Consider the following 18,415-nt stretch of genomic DNA (forward strand, 5'->3'; position numbering starts at 1 on the left):
TAAAACTTAACAATTTATGTTTATTTTATACATTATTTACAATTTCTTTATTACGCTTTTTGAAGGTATAAATGGAATTTATATAAATACAAATGACACTCGTTATCACAGTATAATCAGTACCCAGAGCTATTTCTTCTTTTACTTGCGCTGTCAAACTATAGAAATCTTCTTTTTTTAAAAATTGAATTCAAGACAAATAATTTTTTCTTAAATAATTTTATGATAAAATTATCAATGAAGTCTATAGGGATCACAAATTCGTATTATTATTAATATACTGTTATTATAAAACAAATTAACAAATGAATTCTTTTTACTTTCTTTTTCCATATAAGAGGCTGTTTGGCTACATAAAATAAATATTTTTTAATAGTTTTAACAAAACTTGCACAACCCTCAGCAAAATATATTGCACACGTTTTTATAAGAATTAAAAATAAAAAATGTATTTTTATTCATAACAAAAGGCTTATGAAGGGAAATTTTGGTATAAATTATTACTTTAGGAATAAATTTAAACAAATATTAAGTTATTTAAGTATTATTTTTAAAATATACATATATTATCAAAATTTATTTATAAAATTTTTCAACATACTTGCCTAATTGTTTTTTTTGAGAAAGAAGTTTTCTACAAATAGAAAAATAGGAAATGATTTTTAAAGTGAAGTTATTGAAACCAAAGTTAAAAGATATTTTAAAATACTAATTTAATTATGGGGGATTTAAATCCTAAATTGCTTAATCCTCATTTTAATATTTACATTTTACTAGAATAATTTAAAGTACTTTATTTTCTAACTATTTTACCATTAAAATCCCAAATGTACCTAGAACACAACGTTTAATTTTCAGTTCCAAATAGCACAAAAAAAGTGACCCCAAATAAACATGATGAAACCTGAGTCATTTAACTTTTATTTAAATAAGTACAGCAATGCAATGTAGACGAAAAGCTTTAACTTACAAGATTAAAATTACTACCTTATCTTTTTTAGGAAAAGTAATTAAATTAAAAAAATATCTATTTATATCAGTAGAGACATTTCAAAAACACGCTAAATAGAAATGGTAAATATTTTTAAATATGTTGAAATGTGTACAAGTTATTTACAAAATGATAACTTTAAAGAAAACATACTTTTTAAAGAATTAAAGGATTCCTCTTCACAAATTTAAAAAAAAAAAAAAAAAATTGAAGTGATGCAATTTAATCTATTTTATTCAGAAGTATTTAAATTTAATGTAAATAAATGATACCAAATACTGTTTCACTATAATCTTAAAAGTTTTAAAATAACAATCAATTTAGAATAAAGGCTCTTCACGCAACAAGCGTTATGGAGAACTTATAAATCTCTACCAATTGATGCTAAGATTACATAATGAACAGTTTGTTTTTCAACTGTTCCAAAAAAATTACAGTCAATTGTAAGCTTTTAACAAGAGCTAATTGCAAGTGAGCAGTTTTAAGATACTCTAAGTAACGAAACAAAAGGCGAAGACGAACATTAAGATCTGCTTTTGTTACATGAGATGAGGAATGTTTTAACCTCAACAAAATACGTCGATATTCTCTAAGGGTGTCTGATATTCCTTCTAAAGAATTAGTGCGAACATTCTGTAAACAACGTTCTCCTTCTTCTGATGCCAACTGTAGAAAAAATATGAACTTATAAAATTAACAAAATTATTAAATTAAAACTTATTGAAAGCGACGGAAAAATATAAATCAATACAGAGATTATATGAATATAATAATTTTCATAACAGACTTTCATAAATGAAAAGCTCGTTAATATTTAAGGTCATTGGAGCACGGAGACTTTCCGTCACTGCGGACTCCGGATCTCTCGGTTTATCTTCGGTTGGTGAGCAAGCAATAGCGGCTTCTAGAGCCAAAATCTAAGGGGGCACTGGACTTAGAAAATAACCCCAACTTAGTTATAGGTTCTTCGACAAAATATTATTTTAAAACATTACTAAAAATTAAATTAATTATGTATCAAATATTATATTTTCGCAAATGTATGCAACATTGGATAATGCATTTTATGTTATAATCAAACATAGACAAACATGTTCTATTTCCTACTGGAAAAGTCATCAAGAATAACTATATAATTTTTGTGAATAATTATTTTACTCTTTGATTTAATTTGAATTACCGATTGAATGGTATTTTATTTGATCTTAGCCCGAAATAACAAATTATACTTCGTTCCACTTATGTTGAGGGAAGGCGAAGTATTTAAGAATAAGAATTTAAACTTCAAGTGAGCTGATTATAATACAATAAATAAATAATAATATAAATAAAAATTGAAACAATCTATTTACATTGTTTGAGGTGCAAAAACTAATGATATTTAAGAAATTTGACTTTAAGAAGTGACACAAATTTAAATTAATGACATTTGATGCACTATTATTGAGTAGTAATAAAATAATTTTACTTACAGGATCATCTCCCCATCTTGAACATAGTGCAAGTAACACAGATATTCTTTCATATACTTGTAAATTAGAGAGTATAAAATTTGATAATGTATAAAACGTGAGGGGCGATGTTTGTGGAAAAATACGACTTTCTGATTTTCTAAAAAAAAATAAATATATAATATTAATAATAATAATAATTTATTACAGCAGCTGACCCTTAGATTTTCTCTTCCTAGGAGCTTCTTACAGCTCACTGTCCGGTGATGGACAGTGTTGTCTGTAACGAGAGAACACTGTCCGGAGGCCGGCAGTGCACTGGAAAAAGCTCCGGGCGCTAATAACCTCAGCTGTTGATGCGCCAAAAAAAAAAAATTATTTAAAGTACTTCTTTCAACCTCTATAAAGACTAACTAAAACATGTTGGTGAGTACCTTTTAGCTGGAAAAAATATAATGCTTGGATAAGAATGCACTGTATATTGCCATGGAAGATCATTAAGTTCTCCGTCCAAACGAACTAATAACAGATTGTTTATATTGCGTAATAAATGGGCTAGAGAAAGAAACAAATTTGATACTCCAAGACAGAAGGAACAATATGGTGAATGATATAATACAGCAACGTTCTGAAAATTAGCAAATGAAATGTAAATACACCAATAATCAGTACAAACGGAAGTAATTTGTTTACTGGTTATTTGCTCCACAAAAGATTAAATTCTGATTATTTAGACCAAGGTACATTTGTCGCATAAGAGGAAGACTTCAAATATTTATGTATATTTAATTACATAAAGAGGTGTTATACCTATAAAAAATATAAACATATTTTTTTTTTTTTTAATGCAAAGTTAATTGAGAATAACATAAGTTACGAAAATATTATCGGAGTGAATCTGTGATTGCAATGAAATTCAAATGCAAGCAGTCATAAAACTCAAAGGTTAGTATTTATTAAAAATATATAAATTATTAGAACATACCATTGTCTTATTTAATGCAACAGAGAGAAATGTATTCGTATCTAGTTCTATTATAGAAACAGAATGAGAATCATACAATAGTTGTTTTGAATTACTGTGCAAGTACACAGAATCTTTTTTTGAGCGCAATGATCTATTTCTTTCACCAGCAAAATATCTTTTAAGTAAATTGGATACACTCAATTCAGTTACTTCTGCTGTGTCTAATTTAAGAACTTCCTATAAAAGGTAAAAATAACTGTTACGTTTGTATAAACTTTACTTCAAATGAAACAAAATGAATACCTACTTCATCATCAAAAATGGCTACTGCTGTTCTATGCTTAATTTTTTTAAGTTGTATACCAAGTCCGTTAGCAAGATGTGAATATTGATCACTGTCTAATGCAATAAATGAAAAAGAAGAATTAATTTTACAGGATGATGGTAAATTTGTTAAATTGAATGATGGCTTTGGCATAAGAGGTAAAGGAATTCTTTTTAAAATAGAACATCTCTCTTCTTCTGCAAGAGCAATAACATATTCAGTCGATCGTTTATCTTGTTTCCAAATTTTTGAACTGTAAATCACAGAAATCATTATTTCAACTTTTAATAAAAACTGAAACGTAGAAAAAATTGTCAAAAAAATACCATCTTAAATTTTACTTTGCTTTAAGAATAAAGTATTATGAAAATATAACTTGGATGTGGGAGTTGCATTATAAAATGGAAGTAACTTTATAGAAGTAGTCTGCGATGTTTTTTTATTTATAAGATCCTTTATCTTTTGTTACACATATATAGTTGCACATTTAAATCATGATACGTTTAAGGAGGATTCTTTGTAATCTTAAATACTGGAAGGCCAATGTGTGATAATTACTCTTTCACTGCTATTTTAAGTGGTATATAACTTACACTTCGCCATATCTCTCCTCAGAAAGCATAATTTTTAAGTTCGGGCAAACATGCATTGAGTTAGAACATGTCATATTATCCCATACACGTGGTGAAATTATTGAACAAGAATTATAGGATATCCCAGACACTTGTCGATTTGTTTTACTTCTCTTTGTACACTTCTCTCGAAGTAGAAGTTCAGAACTAATTATATCTAAAAAAAAAAATTAAATTTTCAAAATAGTATTATATAATTTGCACATACTGGTAAAGACAAAAGCGAAACTGTATAAATTAGATCATTTTCATTGTTTTGCTCTCGGAATGACTTTTTTAATTTCGTTTTTGATGTCTCATTTATATATTTTCTGAATATGTTTCAATCGTTGATTTTACAGTAAATGAATGTTTAAACTAGATTAAAACTATGTCAAAAAAAAAAAAACGAACCTAAAATCTCATAAAAAATATAAGTTAAAATCTTGGCTGTTATAATTTATGAAGGCTAATTAATTGAACTGAACAAAATAACAGGTTTTAGGAAGGGTAAGTTTGCATAAATAATAATGTACGTACAATATCTCTGCAATAATTATAGTTCTAAGCCATAAAGCAAGTAAAATCATAGCGAGGGTGTGGACTTTAAGAGCACTTCTGACAGTGTCAGTCACCAAAAACTCTGGTTCTTCCTCAGTAATCTTAGAACACGAGTTAAAGCCTTATGACTTTTAATTATACATTTTTGAATGAACCTTGTTCGTCATTAAAGATGGATCAGATGGTTTACAAGGGCACAATCTTAGTCCCATCCTTTTAACCCTGCCTCAGAAATTTCTTATATGGGCTACACCCATCCGTAAGGGTTTGTACCCATTGTTCCCCACTGTACTTGCTTCGGCGGGAAATCTACTAAAGTTATTTTAGACATAGAAAATATTTCATAATAAGTGATTAATGGGATTCTACAAAATGATATTACAGATATGAAATGTTTTTTAACTCGTTTTAGACGTTTGGCTGGTAAATATTAAAATTAAACTGAATCTTTTAGAACATAGCTCTTTACAAAACACTCAACACTTAACTTCATAACAAAAAAGAGTACTTCCTTATAATAAATAAAAGAAGTATATTTCTAAAAGCAAATTTTATTTTAAAACTATGTCTTATAATTATTTTCCTTTACAAACTTCTAACCCTTTTAATTATTAAGGAGACCCTTCTCTGATGGCAAGTGAATACTGTAACTCAAAGATACAAAAGTAATTGATAAGCTCCCAAAAATTTGTTGTCATCAACTCCTGGAACTGTCCGAAACTTTTAACCTCTTTTAAAAGTGGTCTGTAAAACTCTTTAATTCTTGATAATAGATTATGGAAACTTATGAAATAATCAAAATCCTCACACAGTAAATGTAAATTATAAAAATTTATAAAGCAATTCAGCAATTAACTGCATTTGAATACGTTTTACTGAAAGGTACAAGTTTGAAAATGGCGGATCACATCACGCACAAAACAGCAGTGTTATTGAGCTGCAAGAATCTCCTAGGAAGAGAAAATCTAGGGGTCACCAGCTGGATTCGAACCCGGGACCTCCGCGTGGGAATCCAATACGCTAATCGCATATCTAATTCCTTCCTTTCTGTTTTTTATTATTTGAAATTTTGTGAATTAAAGAAAGATTTGGAGATTAATTAAGCAAGGAACAAGTAGGGCAATAAATAGATCACTTTATCACATATCATACATTTTATCTTATCTACCTTCTCTTATAAAAAATTAAAATTCATCTCCGTGGCAAAGTCGTAGATTCAAAAATGTTACGCACTTCTAATAAAATTCTACCAAATCTGAATCTGGAGGCTCAATTTTTTAATTTTCATGTAATATATTTCTACTATTTACTTTTATATTTCTTGAATTGAACTACTGTTCACTTAATAAGATTAATACAATAATAGCTGATTGAAACTTTTGTGGAAAATTTATTTTGAGAATGCTGCGATGATGGAGCAAGCCAGTAGAAACGGAATAAGGACTCGCAGAGGTGGACTGTGGCAAAAGCAGAGTCTCCGAGATACCCTAAGAAGTAAGGAGGCTTTTGTAGTAAACACGAGCTGAGAGAGGGCATTACCCCCCCCAAAAAACTTCTTATAACGCAATTGTAGGTTGGTTGTAGAATACACTCTCTCGCGGAAAAGTTTAAGGAACAGACATCCCGATTTGCTGGCTCTCTTCCCTTCTTGAGGGAACCCCGAAAACCTTATATGGTTACCAAATGTTATGGTGTGGTATGTTCTCCCTGGGAAATTGGGAAGGGTACAGGAGCCAGGGTGTGGTAATACCAATCTGCCGGCTTGCCCATCCCTGGGATTTCGCTAGGGTGTCTGGGTGGTTACCAGGGTTGGAGAGGTGTACAACTATATTAGAATCAACCAAACCTCAACCTTTAAAGTGGGGCCAATTTTGAGAATACCGGAGAAGGGATTTGCGGGATGAGATGGCTGGGTTGGAGAGATTAAGCCTTCTCGCTCCCTCTCTTTGGGGAGCCATTTTTTGAAAATCAGGAGAGCATTGGGAGTCCCCTTGCTTCCTGGAGAGGCTGGCTGGTAGTTACCAGGTGTTTGCCCTTAACTACAAATAAACAGTTAAAATCGAAAGTATGAACAAAGAATCAAACCCAGAACCACAATACATAATTGGAATGATAAAAGCCATTAAAGATTATCATGAATTTATCAGGAAGAATTTTTAAACAATGAAATTGTTCTTAGGTTTTTTAAAATGAAAATAAAAACAAAAAGCCTTTCATATTATAAAGAAGTATTGAAGACAAGAATAAAAGTATAATTGAATATTTTAAAAACGAATTATAATATGTACCTTGTTCATAACCAGTTTTATAAAATTTTCCATATTGCAAAACATAAGAGAAAAAGTCTTCTTCGAAAAAAGATGTACTATTATTGCAGACATTGAAATTCATAGCAATTCTCCTTATCTAATAAACAGAAAATTGGAACATTTATTAGAAGTTTTTTTTAAATATTCTGTTAGAAATTATTTTTAGTTTGCTATATATACTAGAAATATTTTTAATTAAGGTGCAACAACATCTGAGTTCATTGCGCCCGCAGCCTTCTGTCATGGAACGAAAATTATTTTGTATTTGATGACTGCTGTATGGACTTACTGAAAAAATCTGTTTAAGTATTTACAAAAAATATTCAATACATTCTCAATGAATATTTTTCTTGAGCATTTCGGTACTTTCACCACCATTTTGTTTTATAGACGATCACGATTAAACCTGAGCCTACCAACGCCCTTCAATCGTTTCATTGTCCAGTTTGGGGACCTATGGTCAAGAAATATCTCTCTTATTTAATTTAAATATAATTTTAAATTTATTTAGAATTAAGAAGTAAAATGAATAAATTCAAGGGTTATCTAGCAAACTTAGAATTTAACCCAAATAAATAGAGCAAACCTTTTAGAACGACCGGAAAGTTGCTAAAAACTGGGTAATATTACACAAATATAAAAAATAAATGTCGACACATCATTTCATAAAAAAAATACGAACCATGTGATAATACGGAATTACGCTAGAAAGAGGATGTCTCGGAGTAAACATAACCATGACTGCTCCTCCTTTCATATTTGGTAATAATGTGTTGGAATTTAATTCCGATAAGCCTTTTTGAGTTCGAGAAAGAACCCAATTAACTAAAGAATCAGTCTTCAATTGTCCATTATACACCTATAAATAATTGTTAAAAATAATTACTAATTTCTAATTACTTGTAATTACTCTTACTAATTACAAGAGAAATTACTACTAAAAATATGCAATGTCATTAAAAAAAAAGCAATCAGGATGTACAGAAAATCATCAATCAGGGTTAATTAGTAAGAGGATTAAAATTTTGCTGAAAATTATGTTTAAGAGCAATTAAAATTACAGGATTGCATTTCAACTAACAATTCTTTTATTCCAGAGATACAGAACAAATGTTGGCGTATTTGTAACTCCAAGCAAGGCGTTAGTTTTGGTGTGAGTAAATACTGCAATAGCTGTATGTCTTTCGTGATCTCTAGATGCTAATAACAATGAAGTCTGATATAACATCTGAAAACCTTTTCCAGGTTTGTTTCCCAAAAACTTGAGATGACCAACCAGTACAGCCTGAAAATGGTACATAATTTGGGTACTTTTAATAATGTAGCATACTTCAAGAGTGTCCTCAACATCTCAACTTTGTTACCTACATCGTGAAGATAACGAAGACGCCATAAATCGGTCACGGAGTTAACTCGCTGAATAGGGTGAAGAATGGAATGTATAAATTTTATTATGTGATCTGCAGTTTGGGGTCCTTTGAATTCAATTGCTTTATGAGGACCAACATAAGCAACCAACTGTGGAAAATGATATACGGCATCCTTAAAGGCGGCTCTACATTCACTTCCAGGTTCCCAGCAATTAACTGCCGCAAAGTAAACCTATACATTAATTAATTAAATAAATTATTACAATTGAAAAGAGAGAGAATATTTGAAATTTGTTTCGATGGCTTAAAAAGTTTTTAAAATATTATAATAAAATAAGGCAAGCAATTTACTATCTCAAGAAAGTCGGAATAGCGAATATTCCAAATAAGAATAAGTTGTAAGTAATCCTAAAATGAAGAGCTACGTTTCATCATAAAAGCACTGTGTTGCCCAGTGACAGAACACCTGTAACTTCCAAAATTGAATTTTGAACTTTGACTATGCTCAGCAATTAGGCCAAAAATTGTGTATCACTTTGAACCGCGAACTGTAAACTCCAACACTTTACTGATTATTATACTGGGATGGTTACCGACTTTATTTTAATTTAATTTAATGATTATGAAAAAAATTTATAATACGAGTGTTTGCTAATCTACCTCGCCCTTTCAACTTCATTGTCAGTTGGGCATACTATAATCTGCACGTAGATATTACTATTTATTTTTTTACTGTCAACATTATGCTTGTTTTAAATTTTGTTTGATGAATGTTTTATGCAATCACCGCAAAGTTTAACTAATATAAACTTCCAAACAAGCTTTACCTTTCTATTTATTTCAATCCTTAATAACATAACGTATAAAAACTGAGAAGAAAAGTGTTGAAAAATGCTCAATATTTATTACAATTATACTTCTAAATTGCCTAACAATGTCTGCATTATATTCTAAAGTAAATGAAATTCCAATAACTTAAGATTACATAAAATATCTTACCAAATGGGAATAAAATTCTGATGCCTCTATAAATTCACTTTTTATATCTTGGCTATCTGCATCCCAAGGAGCATAAAACATCACAAATGCAAAATCCACTTCAGAAATATCAAGCATCAACTGCTTAAGGTCTCCTTGGTAGAAATCCTTAATGTTTTCATTATGAAAGAAAGGTACAGCTGGTGATCCTCTCTTTGTTTTTGACTGTCTGCAAATCGTTAAAATTTTAAAGATATTACAGAAAAGCACTACCGTTGAAAATTTAAAGAAATGAAACCACAACTTTCATATAACTTTTTGAATGTTCTTACGTGTTAAGTATGGTAGCATAAGCAGTAAACAGAATTGCAAATACAAAAAATATTTCTCTGCATACGATAAACATCTTAGACTTCTCTGATACTGGCTGGGGATATTCGTCGACATTCTCATTATTTCTGGATTCCAAGCAACGGTTCATTACTCCACTTCATCAATAAGAATTTTTAAAGCCATTTAATGAAAAAATTTATAGAACGCTTACGAGTCCATAATACTTTTAACAAAAGTTTGGCAAAGTGTCCAGCAGTGACGTGTTACTTTATACTTTATTTTCATAACCTAATCACTGTTTAACAGTGAAAGAGGTTTTTTTTGTTACCTTCAGTTACCTTCAAGAGGCACAATACTAGACGGAAAAAGACACTTAGTATTTTGGTAGCAGAAGTTTATTTTCTACTGCAACCAAACGTCAAGGCTCAAGAAGTTAGTATCCTTTTTTCTTCCTAGAAGTTATATTTTACTATCAGTACCGCTGAGGAAGGTAGCTCTGTTATGCTGGCACATGTCTACGATAGTTGCAATTGACCTAACTTATTATAAAAGGTATTTTAATTTTTCTGATATTTTTTATTACTACTTTCAGCCAAATAAATTTATTTTAGAGCTGGCTATTTATTTTATTTAATGGGTCTCGAGGCAGTTCTTGTTCCTTAAAGCATTGTAGTCAAGTGTCTTATTGCACCTTCCACTTAAAAGTTTTAGTAAACAAAGCTTCCCCCCTTTAAGATGTTGTAGGTTTTAACCACAGGTCATATTACGTTTTGATTTGATCGCTTTCTTCTCAGGTCTCAACAAGTGCATCCTAGCGATTGCAACGCTGGCAAATAGGGAAGCCATTTTCTTCTGTTCTTGACACATTCTGCAAAGGGGTTCTAGGATATTCAATCCTGTGAATAAAATAGTCTTTCACGGTTTCCCATCTGTTGTTTTTCGGGTTGTCTTCTCTGATCACCAAGTGCTAGAGATCTCATGACGCAAACATGTGATTTTAGTACAATCTGATTGGATAAAAGAGACTTCCCCTCATTCTCATCTCCTCAGGGCCTGGATCCACCTTCGGCGAAATATCCTGTAAAGATGTTTTCAATCCTATCTGCTTTATAAGGCAATAGACCAAATTTAGTTGGTATTGGCGTTCTGTATAGTCCGGACAGGGACTCGCTGTCGGTACATATATCTTGTGTTAGCGGATATATTGTTTGCCTCATCCAGCAAACTAGTGGAGTAAACGTGTATGACACATAACCAGCAAAGCCAGGGAAATGAAAGGAAAAACGAGCGTGGAGAGAGTAAGTAGCTGCTTTAACCATTTTAAGAATTATATTTACATTAATTTTTTCAGTTACATGCTTGCCGTCAGTCAAGGAGTAGTCTTAAATGTCGATTCCTCTTGCAAGTTTACTAATTAGCCGTTATGTTAGAAGAGGATGCAACTCTTCCATTGTTAAATCAGCCTATCCCGCTACATGGTGCCACATTAAGTATTTCGCAACGCATAAAAACGATGTGAATAAGGAGCTGGTACAGAGAGATGTTTTTCAAAATATTAAAAATAAAAATAAGGACACATATTTGGAAATGTTGAATATATATAAAGAGAAAGAGATTAAGAGAAGAGGTCATGTTGAATTTATTTATTCAGCTTTAAAGCACATGAAAGAATTTGGAGTGGAAAAAGATTTGGATGTTTACAAATCTTTAATAGATGTTTTACCAAAGGGAAAAATGATACCTAGAAATATGTTTCAAGCTGAATTTATGCATTATCCTAAACAACAACAATGTGCAATTGATCTTTTAGAACAAATGGAGGAAAATGGTAAGTGTATGAGTACCTTAAGAAAACATTTTGGTGTGATGTTATTTATCAACCGTATGTTGAATCGGTTGGATCGGCTAGCTAGGCCGTCCATCATATCTTGCAATCTTTTGTCATTGCGACCTTTTTCGGATTTTAGGAAGGGTAAGTTTGCATAAATAATAATGTACGTACAATATCTCTGCAATACTTATAGTTCTAAGCCATAAAGCAAGTAAAATCATAGCGGGGGTGTGGACTTTAAGACCACTTCTGACAGTGTCAATCACCAAAAACTCTGGTACTTCCTCAATAATATTAGAACACGACATTAAAGATGGATAGATGGTTTACAAGGGCACAATCTTAGTCTCATCCTTTGACCCTGCCTCAGAAATTTCTTATATGGGCTACACCCATCCGTAAGGGTTTGCACCCATTGTTCCCCACTGTACTTGCTTCGGCGGGAAATCTACTAGTTATTTCAGACATAGAAAATATTTCATAATAAGTGATTAATGGGATTCTACAAAATGATATTATAGATATGAAATGTTTTTTAACTCGTTTTAGGCGTTTGGCTGGTAAATATTAAAATTAAACTGAATCTTTTAGAACAATGCTCTTTACAAACCACTCAACAGTTAACTCCATAAAAAATTTATTTATAAATTATTTTGATTGAAGGGTTGAAGTGCATCTAAACCAAAAATGTTTTTAGGTGTAATGCCAGATTGGAATATGGAAGATCAATTAGTAAATGTATTTGGTAGAAGAGGATACCCAGTAAGAAGGTATTGGAGGATGATGTATTGGATGCCGAAATTTAAAAATGCATCTCCTTGGCATCTTCCAGAGAAAGTGCCTAATGATGCTTTTCAGTTAGCAATGCTTGCAGTGAAAAGAATGACTAGTGTTGATGTTACTTCTGAAATATCAGTATTTAAGGTAATTTTTTTTTCATTTCTAGATTATTATTATGATGATTATTATTTTTATTATTTTATTTAAAGAGCATCAGCATCTGAGGTCATTGGTCTATTAATGGCCTCTGCTGATCTCCGGACAATGTTACCAGATAATTATTAATACATTTGGGAGGATAAAACTATAACACATTTCGTTTCTGCTTTTATGGTGAAGTGACTTCTACTTCGAGGTGGAACTGTTTATGTCAAAAGTGAAAATGAAATTGTATGGTGATAATGCATACAAAAGATATCGTAATGAATTAGTTTTCTTTCACAAAATGACAGGTGTTAACATTTTTCACTCCATTCACTATTTGCTAGAGAGTTGGTGCGTGTGGGAATAGAGTGTAAAGAGCTAAATGTTAAGATGTGACTCTCTTGGCTATTTGTGTACAAATGTAGACCTCTTGTAAATGGTAAACTTAAAATGAATGTTTTGCTTAACCAAAATAGTTGCACATCTCTATCTCTGCTTGTCATGGAGAGTATTCAAAAATCAATGAAAGTTTTGAACAGGTTGAAATCACCGATGATGGATGAATAAGTGGATAAATTGGTTTTTAAAGATAAAAATGATATTAACAGATGCGCGCGATAAACTGGGTTTCCAATGAGGTGTCATTATTATTTATTTGCTCTGGGACGCTATCTGAAGAATGAAGCAATCATAACACTCCTATAGTTTTCGTACTTTTCATTTAGTCAAGATATTCATTGTTAAAGGATATAGTTACCTACGAAACAAATAATTAAAGGAAAGGATTTGTGAAACAAGCAATATCTTACGTATCCTTGTAACTTTTGAGAATAACAAGAGTGACAGACAGTTTTATATTGTTAGTGTAAAAAATATTCACATAATTCACAAGGAATAAAGAATTTGCCAATTTCAGTCATTATTTTTTTTTTTTTTGCCGAGCTTTCGACCTAAAGATTATTATAATTCAATGAAGAGTTTCATAAGCAGTCAGGACAGAAGAAACACCAATCTTATAATAATGTAAAAAGTAGTCAATAGCCCTGAAGATGACCAAGTCTCTAGGTCGAAAGTTCGCAAAAATTAAAAAAGTAGTGACTGAAATTGGCATTATTATTATATTATAACAGTAAATAATATTGTTCTCCAGTAAAAAAAGAAGGTTGGTTTTCTTTTTATTTCAAGACTTCTGAAGTTAAGGATTCTATCGAAGACACTTGGATAGTTAGTGGACAAAGTCCGGAACAAATTAATCTCCTAAATAATCTCCCCGAAGAAACTCCACTTTATGTTGAAGGACGTTATCGTATCTGGTTACAAAATCAGGCCGTCACGTATTTTACCCTGAGAGCAGATATACGGAGGAAAATTGACGTCGAAGAAAATATGGACGGTAATTATCCATAGAGTACAAAGTTCTCTTATTGTTATCAGAATTTCCTTTCAAAACTTTGGAACATTTTAAATTAGTTAAAGTAATAATTTTATTTTATTCCTATTGATTTTACAGATGTAAGTAATTTGAAAATTCCATTTTTTTCACAACCAAGTAAATTACCAATGAGAAGACCATCCGTCCATGAGCAGGAAGATGGTATAATAATGGCGATTTGTTCCACCGGAACATCTGGAAGAGACTCTCTCCTTTCATGGATAAGATTGCTAGAACAAACTAATCCTCGAATTAGTAAATTACCAATTATATTTACTTTGAAAGCGCCATCTGGTGTTGAGAATTTAATAACAACACATGATCCTCCAGAAAATGCACAAATTAAAATTAATGATTAAACATTTCCCGACTTGTTCAAATTGTCTTTCAAAAAATAATCAAAATTATGAACTTAGCTTAGAAAGTGGAATTAAATTAGGGATAAAGTTCTCTTTAGTTCAACGTTTTAGGTAATCTTGGCGATTTTAAAATGTCAATTAATTATCTGATTCACTGTAAGACCGGAGCCGAAAGTAGTCGCAAAAATCTGTAAATAGAATACTTTATCTCTGAAATGTTTTGTTAAATCGTGATTCAGCAAAACTTACATGTTAACGAAATTGAAAAAGTAGGGCCAATTGGTAATGAGTATTTTTATTGATTCTTGCTGTTGAAGTAGAACAATACTAAAAACGTCTTTTTGTGTTTGGTTCGAGTACACTTTTTAATGTTCCTTGTGTCTTAAGGAGTCTGAGGAATGAGAATCTTATTTATTCATTATCCTCTTACAAGTTTTTTGAGAATGGTTAATATTAATTGTATTTTATACTAGAGATATTTGTACAGTTTCAACTTGATCACGTCTGTTAACTTATTTATGATCCTTTCTTATAACTTAGTAAACCATATTAAAAAGACTTACTATTTTGAGATAGTTTTCATTTTTGTTTTCCTTTTTTAAGGTGCTTTGGCGCCCTGAGCCTCCTATAGCACTGCCGGCCTCCCGACAGTGTTTTTTAGATGTTACAGATAACATTGTCCATCATCACCAGTCAATGAACTGTAAGGAGATCCTAGGAAGAGAAAATCTAAAGGTAGTTATTAAAACTACCATTATCTATCTAAAACTATCATTGAAGTTCCTAGTTTTTATATTGAATTACTACGCTATATGTCATTTCTTACCCTAAGAATAATAATTAGACTCACATTTAGCCTCATTTCTGATGTAAACTTCATAATTTTTTAAATAATGTAATTATTTTATGCATAATTGATTAAGGTCGTTGCAAGTATGTAAAAACTATGATCGCTTCTTTACGTTTTAGAAGGGTTGCCAATTGGCCCCTCAGAGAGAGTGCAGTGTACTACCCCACTGCCTAAGTCCTCAATAAGTTTTATTAAAATATTATTTAAAGAGACCTTCTAATCTATGCTGAGGCTCCTGGTTTATACGAGAGGACGCATCATTGTAAATGTGACTGATACCCTCTTAATTGGTTTTGGTATACTCAAGACAAATCGCACTACCTCGAAGTGAGTTAGTGACATGAGCTCTGAGAGAGTCCTTACCTACATAATACAAAAATTTAAGAGAATTGATGATTTTAAGTAACTTAGTTTTGTAACTTAGCAGGTTTTATCCGACGGCTCTTACTTCAACTAACCCAACTAGTATATTAGATAAATAAAATTGTAATCCACTTTACTATCGATGTTATTAACTAACAATTTGGGTTTACTGTAGTAGTTATGAGCGTGATCTAGTAAATAGGAGATCCCCAAACATGTCCTGCGCGTAGCTACTTTTTTTTGCCAAAAAAATTAGCAATAGTAAAGGTACGAGCTTCTACCCCACCGTCCGTGACACCTAATTAACATTACTAGATGAACGCTGAGCCCCGACAGAAATAATTGGCGGTTATTCACTTCTTATCACTAATTATGTTATTAGATTTTAATTTTGAAAATTTTATAATTCAGTTTCGGATTTAGAATGTTTTTATTCATTAAAATTGTGTTTATCATTTAAAATGAATGCACATTTTACTGGGGACGTGTGTTGGTGTAGTGGTTATTGAGCATGGATTTGACGTAAGAGACCCCTTGTTCGAATCCTGTGGTAGCTACTAATTATTTGTTAGAAAAAGTATTAATAGCTACGTACATGTGCATCCGCTACACCTAATTTGGCTGCTGGATGTCAAGCCACGCCTGAAAAAATCAATTTCTTCAAACTTTACTGAACATTTCAGCCGAATTATTTAGTTGTTCGGGTACAAGTATCAAAATACTCTCATCTATTCAAACATTATAATTCATTGCAAATTATGTACATAATATACGAAAATTAGTTCATTTTTGTCTTAGTTATAGATTACAATCACTCTTTAATAACTGTAGCAACAACTGCAGAAATTATTTTACACAATGATGAAGAAACTGCTACTGACATATTTTCTTTTTTGTCTCTAAACAAACTATTTATTGTAGGATCAATAGGCAATGTTCCTAGGAAAGGAATTTTCTTCTTCTCGGCTAAAGCTATACCACCACCACTAGAAAATATATTTGTGCAATCCTAAAACAAACAAAAAAATCTTTTAGGAACCCAATTTGAAACATTTTAAAATAATATAGTAGAAGAAAGAAGTTTCCCAAAATTCGGTACCGTCGCTCCTCTTCTTGTTCATAGTACATTGTCGCCCACCTATTTTTTTTAAAGTTCTGAACCAATAAAATAGCAGTATTATCCTACACCAAAGGCAGTGTTAACTAACAATTTCTGAGCTGATATCGCTGAGGCTGTTAAGAAAATAGTATTGCATTGGATTCCGTCGCTCCTCCCTGCCTTGCCGAGCAGTGCTTCGTGTGGAAACACACAGGCTAGCACGCACCATCACAGCTCGAGTGGCCATACATAAAGGAGAAATAGCTGGGGAGAGAAAGAAAAGGAGTCGCGTGGCGCAGACAGCTTGCATTCCAAAAAAATTGAAATGAAGTTTATACCTTGCAGGAAGGACAGACGAAGCCACTCATGTTTTCAACTATGCCAATAATAGGAATTTTAGTCTTTTCACAAAACGTTATTTCTCTCAATACATCATCCAATGAAACATTCTGCGGCGTCGTTACGAGTATAGCACCATCGCACACATCTCTGTAAAAATATTTTATTAGATATTTACAGGTGGACCCACATTTGCATGGTAGGTCCTAAATAGGTAGTTGCTGAATACATGGATGCATATATTTTTTAACAATTTAAAATTTCTTAAATAGAGAAAAAACTTACTTCACTAATTCGACAACTGTAATATGTTCATCTGATGTTCCTGGTGGAGTATCAATTACGAGAAAATCAATATCTTGCCAGTAAACATCATGTAAAAACTGCTTAATCATGCCTACACGTTTAAAAAACCATGTTATAAAATTCAAATTAATATGCCCATAACATTTTAAACTTACAGGCCTTCCATACAATAAAAAAAAAAACCTCACTTGTTTTCTTAGGCCCTCTCCAAATGACGCTGTCATTTCTATTGTTCAGAAGAAATGCAATTGACATAACTGCTAGCTTTTGTTCTTTATCCGTATAAACAGGAACCCATCCTTCTTGCCCTTGATGAACTGGAGCATTTTCAATACCTAACAAGTAAGGGATGCTAGGCCCACACAAATCTAAATCTAACAAGCCAACCTAAAACATATTTTTCATAAAAGAAATAGCCTAAGAAAAAATCATTAACATTGATTTACCTTTAATCTGTAACCTTAAATCCTTTTTCTTTAAGCCCGAGGGCTAAATTTACGCTAATTGTTGATTTGCCTACTCCTCCTTTGCCAGACAGTACTAAAATTGCATGTTTAACCCCACGGTTCATTTCTACAGTTACATCGTATTTACAGCTAGTGAATTGAATGATTATTAGGGCTAGATTAACCTTCCCATAACCTTTTTACGATTAATAGATATACGCTTTCTATCTATCGATATATCGCACTCTACGTTCCTTGTACTACTTGTACATCCCACTCTACAATCTTGAAAGGGGGCAACAGCGTTTTTTAAATACAGCAAATAAGTTGAAATCACTGCTTTAGAGGAACAACTGTTTCCTTGAAAAAAAAAAAAATAATAAAAGCAGAAATTATGTCTTAATGCACATATGTTTATACAATGTAGTACAAGATTGGTTTTCAGGAAAGCTCAGCAAAATGAAAAAAATTTATAATAAATGCGCAATTCCAGTCAAATGAACTTTTTTAAACTCGGAATTTCAGCAAAATATTTGATTCTTATTAATACTGCCAGAGATCTTACTAAAT

General features: G+C 31.6%; 3 protein-coding genes across 4 annotated transcripts; 1 reads left to right on the forward strand and 2 right to left on the reverse strand.

The window, feature by feature from the left end:
• LOC141449647 (thioredoxin domain-containing protein 11) lies at positions 1-10,187 on the reverse strand. The gene is made up of 12 exons (XM_074119259.1): positions 9,896-10,187; positions 9,585-9,792; positions 8,584-8,817; positions 8,297-8,500; positions 7,898-8,074; positions 7,195-7,312; positions 4,328-4,523; positions 3,717-3,987; positions 3,428-3,646; positions 2,877-3,070; positions 2,464-2,602; positions 1-1,657 (listed from the first exon to the last, which is right to left on the reverse strand). Exons 1-12 carry the CDS (start codon positions 10,042-10,044, stop codon positions 1,382-1,384), a joined length of 2,385 nt encoding a protein of 794 aa, XP_073975360.1. The 5' UTR covers positions 10,045-10,187; the 3' UTR covers positions 1-1,381.
• On the forward strand, positions 10,188-15,013 carry ECSIT (evolutionarily conserved signaling intermediate in Toll pathway, mitochondrial). 2 transcript variants are annotated; one of them, XM_074119263.1, is made up of 5 exons: positions 10,188-10,328; positions 11,248-11,724; positions 12,425-12,651; positions 13,837-14,044; positions 14,162-15,013. In XM_074119263.1, exons 2-5 carry the CDS (start codon positions 11,283-11,285, stop codon positions 14,440-14,442), a joined length of 1,158 nt encoding a protein of 385 aa, XP_073975364.1. In that variant the 5' UTR covers positions 10,188-10,328; positions 11,248-11,282; the 3' UTR covers positions 14,443-15,013. The 2 variants fall into 2 exon arrangements, with proteins under 2 accessions (XP_073975364.1, XP_073975363.1); XM_074119262.1 differs by having other exon boundaries at positions 10,217-10,448.
• A 1,369-nt stretch (positions 15,014-16,382) lies between these two features.
• Positions 16,383-18,176, reverse strand: Nubp2 (NUBP iron-sulfur cluster assembly factor 2). Its single transcript, XM_074119265.1, has 5 exons — positions 17,860-18,176; positions 17,588-17,786; positions 17,379-17,490; positions 17,093-17,243; positions 16,383-16,664 (listed from the first exon to the last, which is right to left on the reverse strand). The coding sequence occupies exons 1-5, from the start codon at positions 17,968-17,970 to the stop codon at positions 16,467-16,469; spliced, it is 771 nt and encodes a 256-aa protein (XP_073975366.1). The 5' UTR covers positions 17,971-18,176; the 3' UTR covers positions 16,383-16,466.
• Positions 18,177-18,415: the final 239 nt, after the last annotated feature.

The sequence above is a fragment of the Rhodnius prolixus genome, unplaced genomic scaffold (genome assembly GCF_049639745.1).
Source record: "Rhodnius prolixus isolate KJV_2025 unplaced genomic scaffold, Rpr scaffold_2, whole genome shotgun sequence".
NCBI classification, from domain to species: domain Eukaryota; kingdom Metazoa; phylum Arthropoda; class Insecta; order Hemiptera; family Reduviidae; genus Rhodnius; species Rhodnius prolixus.